This window comes from Cervus canadensis, chromosome 16 (assembly GCF_019320065.1).
Source record: "Cervus canadensis isolate Bull #8, Minnesota chromosome 16, ASM1932006v1, whole genome shotgun sequence".
Lineage (NCBI taxonomy): Eukaryota > Metazoa > Chordata > Mammalia > Artiodactyla > Cervidae > Cervus > Cervus canadensis.
The window spans coordinates 37544848-37558671 of NC_057401.1; the positions used below are offsets into that span (position 1 = coordinate 37544848).

Sequence of the window (13824 nt, forward strand, 5' to 3'; positions counted from 1 at the left end):
CTGGAAAATGAGCCTGCCAATAATACCTACCCCATAAGGGTTGCAGCAAGATTAAACAAAGTTCACATAATGAGCTTGGCACAGCACTTAACACAAAGTAAATATTTCATAATGGTTAGCTCTTACTAACCTACCGCTGATTAACAAGCTGGGGTTTGAAACGTTTTTCTTTTCTGCTTTCATTCCCTCCATCTTGCAGTGGAGGGATGATGCTTTGGGAAGCAATTTGGGGTGAAACTGGGGAGCCATCTGATACCATCTGGCCCCATAATACCAATTTCTTTTGCTCTCCTCTCCCAAGCTTGCTCTTCTAACATTTCTTCCCTTTGCGCTAACTGCCAAAATCATAGCTTTCAACTGCCAAATTCCAGAAGCTTTTAATAGTGTTATTACTGTGACTTTTTCCCCCTAAATCATGGAAATATTTCAGTTTTTATTTAAAAACTAGATTCCAGCAATACCCTCCCTACAGCCACCAGTTTATAAACCTAAAGTGTATGCTCCTATTATTTCCCCCCTTGCCCCTGTTCATATATCATGGAAGTCTAGACTGATTAAATTTTGCTAAAACAATTTCAGCTTGTACAAATGGAAGCTGCCCAATGGAATGGAAGAGGTATTTGTGAACCTGGTCACACAAGTTACAAACCCGAATCGGCCTGGCTGGACAACATTTTCCATTTAACTGCCTTTTCCTTATTAACTGAAAGTCCAATGAGATCTAGAGACTGTCGCATCACTTAGCCAACAAATGAGAAGACTGAAGGAAGTTTTCTTAGCAGAGTGGCAGGGCAAGAGGTCAACGAAGTCAGATGACCAACGTTGTTACTCCGGCCAAAGGTTACCTGGACAACTTCGGCCAAGTCACATTCTCTGAGTCTTAGTTAACTTACCTGAAGAATGAGGAGGCGATGTCCGCTTTTTCCTAAAAACCCTTTCTCCTTAGAGCTCAAACTTCCTTTCAGCATAACAAGATTCTGCAATCATTCCACAAGCACCTCCTCCAGTCTGGGCCTTATCAGGGCAGTAAGTTACATGTCATGATGTAGCCTCAGGAGATAAGCTTCAGCCAAGAGGAGGTATGTGTGTTTGCGTGTATATGTGCATGTGTGACGTGTTAGCTGTAAGACATGCAAAAATGTGGTTGTGCCAAGCTGTCATATAATTCACAGCAAAGCAATAAAATCCAGGTTTACTTTTAATTACCCCATGTTAAATGACAGCCAAGCAAGCCCATTAGGAGGGTGACATCGCTGACATCCATCAAACATCCTTCCATGTATTTCTCCCCTTCAACCACTCTGCTCCAAGTATCTGGAGCAGCTAGCACAAGACTGGAGCCTCAGCAGGGTTTATGAGCTGACCTTCTGTTACAACAGCATCCCATATAATCCCACTGCTGTGTTCTTTTTCTCCATTTTCTCCTCTGAGAGACTTTGTCTCATAATTCAGGCATCATCATTGGTTCCTCCAATCCAAAGGCTTGTATGATGAATAAGAAGTGAGGAAGAACCCCAGGAATTAAGGGGGAATAAAGGTGCAGGCGGCAATAGATTTTACCACAAAAGCCTTAACAGAATTTAAGTTTCCTAAACACCCAAGATGAACCACGCTAACACATAATTCCTTAAAACCACTCTCTAAAAATGACATTCTGAGTCAGATTTGGAGGGATTTAGAAATGCTGAGGTATTTGACTCTTTTTGTTAAGATGTTTAATTTAACTGTTCCTTTCTCTACAAGGCACAGACACCAGAATTAAAAAAAAAAAAAAGTCATTTTTAGAAGCTATATACACAAACAGCAAGAACACGTCATTCACAAAAGCCATGCTGAGCTGTGCCCCAGAGCACTTCTGACTTCTGTAGTTGATTAACCCAGCACCTTATCAAGGTCCAAGGGAGGGTGTTTCTGCAGCCAGACGTGAGTCACAAGTACTTACATCACTCTTCCTGAACTTGGCCTTCAAGCTCTTCATGTTTAGTCCATTCAGCCTTCCACAGCTCTAGAGGACACCTTCAGCACCTAGCCAGAGAGAAAAAAAAGAAATTAAGGATCAAGGTCTCCTGGCTCAGATGGTAAAGAATCCACCTATAATGCAGGGGACCCAGGTTCGATCGCTCAGTTGGAAAGATCCCACAGAGAAGGGAATGGCAACTCACTCCAGTATTCTAGCCTGGAGAATCCCATGGACAGAGGAGCCTGGTGGACTACAGTCCATGGGGTCGCAAACAATCAGACATGACTGAGCAACTCACATACACACTTCAAGGTTTCCAAACAAACACTACAGTGACTCCCTCCCAGCTGGACTAGGACTTTGGGCCACGGGTAAGCATCTGGGTTTAAGTTAGGAAGGTGGTCAGGGTTAAGGGTTGGGAAGCGGTACAGAATGTTATGTTCTTCCCATTTGTGATACTCCTTTGAAGCGTCCAACATTTTCAAGTTAACTGAAACTTTTCATTTTCTTCCAACTCCTCATTCAAAGAAGAACAAGCTTAAGTAAAGGCTGGCCTGTCACTGCACAAAATTCAGTGCCTAACTCCCTCCTCTCCATCCCCTTCACGGTACAGTTACAGCCTCCACCTCCTCTGAAAGGGCCACAGGAGTGAAGCATACTGAAGCACAGCTCACATTCCAGATGCCATTCATTCCCTATTTATTTTTCTCAGTGTGTTTTTTTTCCCCCTCGTAGATGCACAGGGCAATGAGGGGAAAATGCGAGAAACAACAAAACCTCCCTCATCAAATACCTCATTCCTCAGGAAGCTACTCAAAACAGTGAAAGACTCTCCCCAGGTCCTCGTGGGACCCAGTGATTCCAATCCGGAGCTGGAAAAGTCTTAAGAAACCACCTCATTTAGGAGGGATCTGTGGTGCCTTTAGAAAATGAAGGTAAATTTTGGAATGACAGTATATCTGTACTTTTTTTTTTTTTTTTTTTGGCTGTGGCAGGTCTTAGATGAATCCTGCAGGATCTAGTTCCCTGACTAGGGGATCGAACTCAGGCCCCCTGCATTGGGATTGCAGAGTCTTCATCACTGGACCACCAGCAAAGTCCCTGTACTTTTTTCTGGGAAGAAAGTTCCTATTTTCATCAGATTCTGCAAAGGCATTGTCACCCTTCAAAAGGTAAGACTATAGATCTAGTCGGAGCCCCTCATTCTCCAGAGGAAGAGATGGAATCTCAGAGTGAAGAAACCTGTTTGCATTCCCCACACCTCTGTATGATAAAATTCAGAACCAAAGTTGGACTAATGGGTGAATGCCTTTTCCACTGCCCTACAGCTTTAAAACTAAAACCTGAAAGTAAACTCCTGGGCTAAAACATGGCATGAACTTGATCTCTTCCATCCTGAAACCTGGAAAGTGTATGTTTAGGTCAAAAATGACAGAAAAAATCTATGTACAAGTTCTTATCACCTGGAAAGTGCTCAAGAAATGTAACGTCAAGCCTCAGCTTACAAAGTGAGAACAGGGGAACATACAGAGGCCCGTCTATTCGAGGACTAAGGAACGATGGTCAGGTGTTGACCACAGTTGATCATTACCTTTCAAAAGCCTTTCAAGGTCATCATATTCGTCCACCATCTTTATTCTGGACTAAACTGATCTGAGGAAACAGATGGCATGGTGGGGGGCAGGGTAGGAAATGCAGGCAACTGAATGGCTGGACCATTTCTCTTGAGGTCTTTGTTGCCACCTCCAGAAGTGGTCTAGTGGCTCCCTGGCTTCTAATTTGCTAATTTTTGACTTTCATTATTGCTGCTGCCCTTAAGCAGGGACCTTTGGATGGGTCACAAAGCACCTCAATGACATTAATCTGGAGGCCACACCATTCCTGTGGCCTCCCTGTGGTCCCTTTCAATCTTCCCAGCCTCAGCAGGAGTGACAGAATGTCTGTTGCCTTGGAAACTGCACACACTGTAATTACACCTTGTTAATTGCCATGTACTTAACCACAGAGAAGGCTGGGCTGGTACCTGAACGGCAAAGTATAAACTCTGAGGACAGTGCTTCTGGGCGGCCCCCCAACTTAATCTGAATCAGAAGAATCTGGGGACAGTTTGCTGAATGCAAAATTCCCTGGAAATTGAATCTCAAGGGCAGGACCAAGGAATCTGCTTGGTTGACTCTGGCATACAAGTTTGAGAAGTCAGAAATGAGGTATGTGGAACTGGAAATATCTTTATCAAAGCTGTGCTGGTTTATGAAACAGCCCTTCATCATGTCAGAGCAACCATCTTTTGATGAATCCAAGTAGAAACCCTGATAAGCAGATGTTCCCAACCTGACACCGGCTCACGGTTCTCCACCAAATGCAGCTAGAAGATGGAAATTACCCTTGAAGTTCAATTCCTTCCACCCTCCAGCTGAAGTGCTAATAACCAAGATAACAGGACAAATCCATGCACCAGGAAAAGAAGCAAACAGAAACCCAGCCTTGGATAACCCACAAACTGTGTAACCCACCAAGGTGGAACCACCCAAAGCATTCTTTCAGGCAAGAACACAATGTCTCAGCCAAAGTTGGGTCAGATTTTTGTCTGAGGTCATGGGGTGCCTAGGGCCGGAGGTGGGGGAGCGTGTTGCATGGGTGTGGGTGCTAGTAGTTTGGTGTGTTTGTCTTTGTCTCCCCCCCACCCCTCAGCATGGTAGTGAGAAGTATGCAAAGGCTCATTTAAAGAAGATTAAGTAAATAAAGCAAGTAATTCCAAAAACTCCCAGGGGGAGGTATTAGCTGTGAAAATGAATGTTTTTCTGGAAGCTCTGGGCGTTTGAGAGCTGGGTGGTCCAAGGGTATAACTCTGGGATGACAGACATAGGGGTCAAGGGTAAAAAGGTTTAGAAACCCACAAAACAGTAACTAGAAACAAGAACTGTAACTGGGGATAATTAAAGTTAGTAACAAATCATTGCTTTCCGGGAATTGGTAAAAGGACCTAACTCCAGGACCTAATCCTGGAAGTCAGGACTTGTGGGAAGTCACCTGGGCTCCCTTTGCCTCAGTACCCCCTCTTCCCCAAAAGGACCCACGAGTCAATCGTGACTTGCCTTCCTTGGCTCAGCTGGAATCTTTCGGCTCCAATTCCCAGATTCAAACTTCCAAAGCCCAGACTGGATAAAGTGACATCTATCAACTTAGTGAAGCCACACTAACAGCAGTCCTTGGAAAAGTAACTTAAGGTGCTTAGGTCAAAAGAGCTGCGATAAAGCTGAATTAGCTGCATGGGAGTCTAATTTGGATGGTTCAAAAAGAGAAGGGCATGTTCCACATACACAGGAAAAGGTATTTGAATTAAATCCTCTCAAAGCCTGTCTACCCACTGGGCAAAAATGTTGGTCAGTTTACTCCATGCTCAACCCAAAATAAGTTAACAAGCATTGCTTCGTTGCCAGTTACCATGCGATGTCACTCCATCAGTGAGGATGGAATAGGGCAGGGAGGTACAGACGGTGACCCTCTCATCTGAAAGACTAGATCTAACAAACAGGGTTTGTTAATCCATTTTCCCTTTAAAATAATGCAACTCTCAACCAAAGCTGAACATGAACTACCCTTATCGAATAGAATTTCTAGCCTGAATCAAAAAGCCTTGATGTTAGCCTATAGAGCTATGCTGTGAACTAACAAGTTAGACTTCTTTGAGTATTAAAAATGACATAACAGATATAGAATTTTCCTTTTGGGGTGATGAAAACATTCTACATTTATTACCATGATGGCTGTACAACCTGTGAACACACCAAAAACCGATCGACTGTACCATTAAAATGGGTAAATTGAATAGGATGTGACTTATCTCCACAAAGATGTTAATTCTTTAGCTGTTATTTTTTTTAAATAGTTTAATAATCTTCATTACCTTCTCCAATCTGTAGAGCTAGGAAAATTTCAGGTTGAGAACCTCTGGATTAGTTGAAAATGAATTTTGAAGGAACAAAGGTTAATAAGCAATGCCCTTAGTGCTAAAAGGTTCCTTGCTCCTAAATTCTCCTTAGCTATTTCTCTACCACAAGCCACCTCCAACTGAAATGTAATCATGAGGAAAAGAGAGGAAAAAAGTTCCTCTCTTCTATCACCAAACCACTCCTTCTCCCACTCACCCCCACTTCCACTCCTACACGTGACCCAAAGGTTATTCCGTAAGACAATGCTGACAATTATGTCAGCACGTAAGGGCACCCTTGGAGCCCCCAGCCAGGTATTTAGATTCTGTAATCAAAAGTGAGGCTCAGAATTGGGTTTTTTTGTTTGTTTGTTTTTTGGTCATGGCCCACAGCATGTGGGATCTTAGTTCCCTGACCAGGGATTGAACTCACACCTGCACTAGAAGTGCAGAGTCTTAACCACTGGACTGCAAAGGAAGTCTCTTGTAATTTTTTTTTTTTAACTCACAAGGTGACTTGGATGCTCAATGAGATTGGGAACCACTGTTCTATACCTATCATACCACCTAATCATACCTATAATTGACACTTTCATTAAAACTAATTTAGAGACACTGCATAAGTAGATATGATAGATCAGTATTTCTGAACATTGACTGAATCTTTCAAAATATTCTGGGTGGATGAGAGGGGGGCATTCTACATTAAAAGCTAAGAGAGAAACTAGCTGGTTACCATGGCCACTAAGAAACAATAACTCACAAAGGCAAATGGCAGCTATACACACATGTATCTTTTCCTGAATCACGGGGATATATTAGCATCCAAGATGCCATACACCAGGATTCAAGGGCAGTGGTTTAAAATAGTTCCCTCTGAGTCATCATAGCACCAGAGGACCTGAGTGAATAACAATGTCCTTGCTCTAACTAATTCCTCCGTCATGGAATGTGAGATACTTCCTCGGAATCTTCAGCAACACCAGAACACTAAACATGCACCCCCAGACTGGCTTTGAGAATTTTTCTTCCAAGTAAAAAGTACATGAGACTTAAAATCCAAAGCACTGGCGATGACCCTGAACAAATGCAAGACACTGAGATTAAAATACTTCTCTCTTGCTCAGCATCTACCTCTTCTCCCTTGAGTACCTGCTTCTGCAATCATCTCTCTCCAAAAAATGGAATTTTAACCCAAAGCTGCATCAACACTCAAGGCGGCAGAACAAATACATGCTGTCAAAGGTCCCCCCGGATAAAGAAGTCCCTGACGATGGCCTGTCCTGCCATCTAAACTGCCGCTGGGGGCAGAAGCTGCTTTAAGACTCTGCCTCCTGGATGGAAATCTCTGAGGGCCAGGAAAAATCAGAGAAGTCTTCACCACAGAGATAGGGGTCTGAGTGTCTCTAAAAGGAAACTCAGGATATGGGCAGGCTGACGAGAAGAGGGCTCCTCATTGGGTCTTTCTTAGACGGGGCACAGCCATCCCAGGTGAAGTGAGGGTCAAACGCCCGTCCAGATTCTGCCGGCAGTCCTTGAAGCTTCTCTCGGGAGGCTGAGCAGGCGTGGTGGGAACTGATGCAAACTTCTCTCTGAAGAGAGGCTCTCCCCCAGTCTCCATTCCCTGACCCTTTTAGACCCTGGATATAAGCAAGGGGTTCAAGAGTCCCAGTTACCAGTTTTTCTGGCAAATTTGAAAATGTACATCTCAGGCTATTTACCTTGGAATGGAGGATTTTCAGGGCAGAGTTTTCATTTTGCTTATTACTTGGGTGCTAGCCACTGGTATAAAAATCAATAAATGTTTCCTGAAGGAACGTGTAGGACAGAGATACAGGTTAGGTGCCTGGGTAGACTGTAGACTTCATCTTTGACCTCAGCAAGGCTTTTTTTGGTCCTAAATGGACTGGGTTAGCTGCAATAGGATTAAGTAAATGCCGTGATCAGTTTTCACATGTACATATGAAAGCACTAAGTTTTAAAAAACCCCAAATCACCATCTCATTTGGCCTATAAATCTTATCAGGTTGCTCCTCTTTGTTCCCTCCACCTCCCTCTCCTTTCTCTGAGCTGTGCGCCTCCGGCAGCATCTCCCTAATCACAAGCTGAGCTTAGCCAAGGGAGCTGACCATTTGAATAATGGAATGTAAGTGTCAATAAAGAGCAAGGACCAGCTGCTAAAACCCCAAGGGGCAAGTGCTTACTTAGGACAGAGATTTTATCAGCCTGAAGCAAAGCAGGCCAAGGGCTCCCCCGCATTTGCAGGCCTGACCTATTATTTTTGCATGAGATTCTACCACTTCCAGGTAGGGAACTTCTTAAGAAGGAAAAAGTACATCCTAGCCGCACCTGATGCTAAAGCTGAAGCTCCAATACTCTGCCCACCTGATGCGAAGAACTGACTCACTGGAAAAGACCCTGACGTGGGGAAAGATTGACAGCAGGAGAAAGGGACAACAGAGGATGAGATGGTTGGATGGCATCACCGACTCAGTGGACATGAGTTTGAGCAAGCTCCAGGAGATGGTGAAGGACAGGGAAGCCTGGCAAGCTGCAGTCCATGGGGTCACAGAGAGTCAGACACGACTGAGTGACTGAACTGAGCAACACCCAAGTGTTCACCTCTGACCTCAGCAGGACTTTCTCCATGGTCCACACTCAGCGGAAGTTCACTGAGGCTGAGAGAAGGGATGGGTGAACAAGTGTTCATGCTAAGTTGCTTCAGTCCTGTCCGAGTCTGTGTGACCCTATGGACCGTAGCCTGCCAGGCTCCTCTGTCCATGGGGTTCTCCAGGCAAGAATACTGGCGTGGGCTGCCATGCCCTCCTCCAGGGGATCTTCCTGACCCAGGGATCGAAGCCGTCCCTTAGGTCTCCTGGTAGGCAGGTTCTTTACTACTCAATGCCACCTGAACAAGCACTGGGTGTCAAATTGGAAGCACAAAGATACAACAGACATTTCACCGCGCCCAGTCCAAGATGCACAATTTCAAAGGATTTAGCCAAAAACTAGTAACAGGACTCTTGAACCCTCACTCACATCCAGGGTTTAAACGGGTCAGAGCACATGGAGATTGGGGGAGGTTCTTTCTCCACTCCAGTGTTCTTGCCTGGAGAATCCCAGGAACGGAGGAGCCTGTGGGCTGCTGTCTATGGGGTCACACAGAGTCAGACACGACTTAAGTGACTTAGCAGCAGCAGCAGCTTTCTTGGGAAGGAATGATGCAATGATTCCCACCAGGCCTACTCAACCTAATGAGAAAGGCCTACAGGACCACTTAGAGAGAATGGACAGGGGTCTGATCCTCGCCTGGAAAATCTACAAGTTCAGAGAGAAACTGGCCTAAGTTCTGAGGGTGGGAATGAAGGCATGGTAGCTGCTGGGCTGTGATCAGCCTGATGCTGAAGTTCATCTGTGCACAGATGTCTGTCTCCGGTAAACCTGACCTAGGCAATTCATGGAAGGGTAGTAAGCTGTCTTGGATTCTAACAGAGTGGATTATAGGGTAAAGAGGGCAGAGAGAGGCCAAGTCCCAGACAGAGAAGCAACAAAGCAGAACCTGCAACACAGGAATCAGAGGGGTCCCTAGTGACGATCCAGGAGTGGAACCAGGAGGAGAAGGATCTTCCAAGGCCGCCTCTGCTGGTTTGCTAGGACTGTGTAACAAAGTGTCACATCTGGTGGCTTATGCAACAGAAATCTCTATCCTCACTGTTCTGGGCGCTAGAAGTCCAAGACGATGGTAACAGCAAAGCCAATTCTGATTTATTCTGAGGCCTCTTGGACTGCAAGGAGATCAAACCAGTCCATCCTAAAGGAAATCTGTCCTGAATATTCATTGGATGGACTGATGCTGAAGCTGAAACTCCAATACTTTGGCCACCTGACGCAAAGAACTAACTCCTTGGAAAAGACCCTGATGCTGGGAAAGATTGAAGGCAGGAGAAGAAGGGGATGACAGAGGATGAGATGGTTGGATGGCATCACCGATTCAATGGACATGAGTTTGAGTAAGCTCTGGGAGTTGGTGATGGTCAGGGAAATCTGGCATGCTGCAGTCCATGGGGTTGCAAAGAGTCAGACAGGACTGAGCAACTGAACTGAACTAAGGCCTCTCTCCCTGGGTGTAGATGGCTTCCTTCTCCCTTTGTGTTCACGAGTGCTTCCTCTTTGTGTGCCTTTGTCCTCATGTCTTTTTATAAGGACACCAGTCACACCCATAGAATCTCATTTATCTTAATCATATCTTTAAAGGCCCTACCTCCACAAACAGTCCCGTCCCGAGGTACCAGGGGTCAGGACTTTAACATATGAATTTTAGGAGCACATGGTCCAGCCTAAAGTACCTCCTCAAAGAGCAAGAATCAGCTCAAAATATCTGTCAGGATTAGAGAGCAGAGCACTGTCTTCCTGTGTACCATCAAGTAAGAACTTTCTCATTCTTCTTACCTCTCATCTCCCCTCTCCTGCCTCCAGTTTGCATTGCAACCCTGGAGGGGACACAAACCATTACAGTCAGATAAAGGGGGTAGAGTAACAGGAGAAAATGGAGAAAGAGAGAAAAAGAAAGATGTTTTCTTTTAAATCAAATTTGAAATTTTTACTTTTATTTTAAATCAGGCATTCCGAGTTCTAAATTAAGAGTATTTAGCAACTGAAATTGACTGTAGAATTTTTACAAAATCGAATCAGAAAAGTTATAGATTTCACCCAGAGGCATGAGATAGGCTAACCTCTCTGAATAAATTTTAAAGAGTCAGTGGGACACAAAACAAAGCTGCTTTGTGATCACATTTGAGGTGTCTTATTTATTCAGCAGACCAGATACATATAAATAAATGAATAAATGACTCAACAAACATGCAAACTTTACTAAGCATTAATTATGGGCTGAGTGCACTCATATATTAACTAAGGTGCAGGTGAGATAAAAGATTGCCCAGATGATAAAGAAGAGGGAAAGGTAAGAGGGAGAAAAAAAGACATAGGCAGTAGTTTCATCCTGATGATGAATCCTTCCTAAAATACTGTAATATCTCACTCCCTCCCCCCAAAAATGACCACACTCTTTTAAAACCATAAATGCCATCCAGATAATATACCATAATGATCATGAAGTGAAACTCTTAAGAACATTAATCTCCCTCCCTATATTCACAACTTGCCTTTATCAGGGGATGACATTTCTTTTGAGAAACAAACACATCATTCTTCTTTAAAAATAAAACCTGCCATCAATGAGGACCAATCTTGGTCCATGAATCAGTCAGAGCCACCAGCACTGATATAAAACTGGTCGGGGCTCTGGCAACATTACTATCTGGGCTGTCAAATCTGCTACTCACATGCTCCGATAAACCTACCAAAGAAAAGCCCCAAGGTTACCTCATGCCCTAAATCCATCCAATTTAAAAAAGCATGGGCTTAATCAAAACAAGCCAACTCTGGAATACAAAAATCACTCCAGGACTAAGAAACGCCATGTGATTATCCCCCCTTTTGAGGTTATTTTTAAGCTGATCTCTAAAATGCCGTTTCCAGGGTGTATTTCCAAATCTTTGATGTTGGTGTCAACAGCTCTATCAAGACATAACACTGTGTTCATCTCTCAAGCAAAAAAGCTGCCCTGCACACATCTAGTAATCAACCCCAAACAGCAAGGGGTATGTGCCAAGTGCCTTACCATCTCCATCGCAAGTCCATTTCTTGGCTTTCCCCCACCTTAAAATCCAAAAGAGTCATTCAGGTTTAAAAAGACAGGGCCACTCCTCAAATGTTACTGGTGAATATATAAAATGTGGAAAGCACAAAGTCACTGTGGCAAGTAGTTTGGCAGCTTAAATATACATTTACCATTCAACCTGGCAATCACACGATGTGTCTTGCCAGAAGAAATGAAAACACGTGTCCACAGAGACGTGCACATGAGTGTTTACAGCAGCAGTATTCATAAGCGTGAAAAAGTGGAAACAATTGAAACATCCACCAACTAGGTAAACAAAACATGGCATTTCCATACAGGGGAAGGCGGACTATCCAGGACCAAAAAGAAACCAAGGGTTGATACGTGCAGCGCAAAATCATTGCGCCAAGTGAAGGTCAGACACAAGACCACACAGTGTAAGATTTCATCTGTACGACATGTCTGGAACTGGCAAATTTATAGACAGGAAGTAGATTAGCAGTCGCCTAGGGAGGGGGATGATAAGGAGGAATTGCAAATGAGCATGAGGGCTCTTTTGGGGGAGGTGAGAGAGATGTTTTAAAACTCAATTGTGGTGATGATTCCACAGCTCTGTAAATTTATTAAAAATTGAGCAGTACTGTATACTAAAAATGGTAAATTTTGTGGGATGTAAATCATACCTCGATAAAGCTGTTTTTAACAAGATGAAATACAAAAAGTGAAATGCTAAGTTGTTAGTGAGAAACAGCTTTAGAGTGCGAGAGGGTAGCTCCCTGGATGATTATACCAGATTCCCTTGGTTTTACTCTAGAAAGATTAAATGGTCAAATGTTGGCTTACTGTGACATTATCGGTTCTTTGACTTGGCTTTAAAATGGGGTAACTCAGACTCTCCACATTCTTGTATGCAGGAAGTGTCATTTATGATAATCACAATGGTTCTGATGAATCAGTCATCTAGTGCCTCAAATACTTTTTGAGGATAAGGGATAAATAAGTTAACAACATGGATACTGTGAATTCTGATGCCCTAGAAGCAGGAGTGGAACAGCAGATGGAGAGCACAAAAAATCATTTCTGCTGCCCCACTACCATGTTGGGATGTCATTCGAACACCACGTACTCAAATCATATATTCTCATCTCCAGCCCAGCTCACTTGAAGGCACGTCTCTGCATTTTCTCTAACCTAACACATTGCCATGTAGCACGCTGTCTGCCCCATGACTCCGAGTGCCCAGCCTTCTTCTGATAACTGCATTTCTTTCTAGGAAGCTGTCCTCCTATTCCCTTCCCCCTCCCCCACCCCCCACTCCAGCCAGGTTATAGCCTGACCGTAGCTGTTCCCAAGAGATGGAAAGGTGTCCTTAGCAAGGCTGTCAGAGACCGTCCCTGGGATTTTGGGTGGGGGGAGAGGAAAGGGACAGGGAAGGGGTAAGTACAAGAAGAAGGAAGAGAAGGGGGCAGAACGGGGAAGAAAAAGGGAAGATTAAAGCCTTCCTCTCTGGCAGAGAAACTAGGAAAATGTGAGCCTGGCAGCTGTCCAAGACACTCCTTAAGTCAGTGCAGATAGCTGGTTTGAGGGAGGGAACCAGGGAGGCCCCAACACCCTTTTAGCACAGAATTTGGCATCCCCTGAGCCAAGCTGCCCCCCCCACCCCTCACCCCAACCTACCTGCGTGCAAAGTCACTTCAGTCATGTCTGACTCTTTGCAACTCCATGGACTGTAGCCCACCAGGCTCCTCTGTCCATGGGATTCTCCAGGCAAGAATACTGGACTGGGTTGCCATGCCCTCCTCCAGGGGACCTTCCTGATCCAGGGATCAAACCCATGTCTCCTGCGTCTCCTGCATTGGCAGGTGGGTTCTTTACCACCAGTGCCACCAGGGAAGTCCTCCCTCCTATCCTAAGCTAGTTCAGGTTGAGTTTCTGTGACTTGCAATCGACGAATATTGACAAATCCCCTGCTGCCTTCCCACCAAGTCAATCCCGCTCAGGCTGTCACCTTAGACGCCACAGTGAGAGAGGAGCCTAGAACCTCGGCAGCCCTGCTGTAGTTTGTACGTCTGTCTGTTCAGCTCATTTGGAAGTCTGTAGCTAAATTCACTTTAAGAATCTACAGAAATGAAATACACACCCTCCAGAGTCTAAGTGGTTGAATACAGTGGGGTGACCTACAAGGTCCCCTTTGAACCCATAGGTTAGGGACGGCCTATTTATCATCCATTTGTTTGGCTATGAGCTGCT

General features: G+C 44.5%; 1 protein-coding gene across 9 annotated transcripts in view; it reads right to left on the reverse strand.

The window, feature by feature from the left end:
- The window catches only part of RAI14 (retinoic acid induced 14), a 160724-nt gene that overhangs the window by 129938 nt on the left and 16962 nt on the right, over positions 1-13824 (reverse strand). For all 9 annotated transcript variants that reach the window (XM_043488745.1, XM_043488752.1, XM_043488748.1 and 6 more), the window contains exon 2: positions 1943-2025. In XM_043488745.1, the coding sequence (XP_043344680.1) occupies positions 1943-1978 (36 nt within the window). In that variant the 5' untranslated portion in view covers positions 1979-2025. The remainder of the gene's footprint in view (positions 1-1942; positions 2026-13824) is intronic.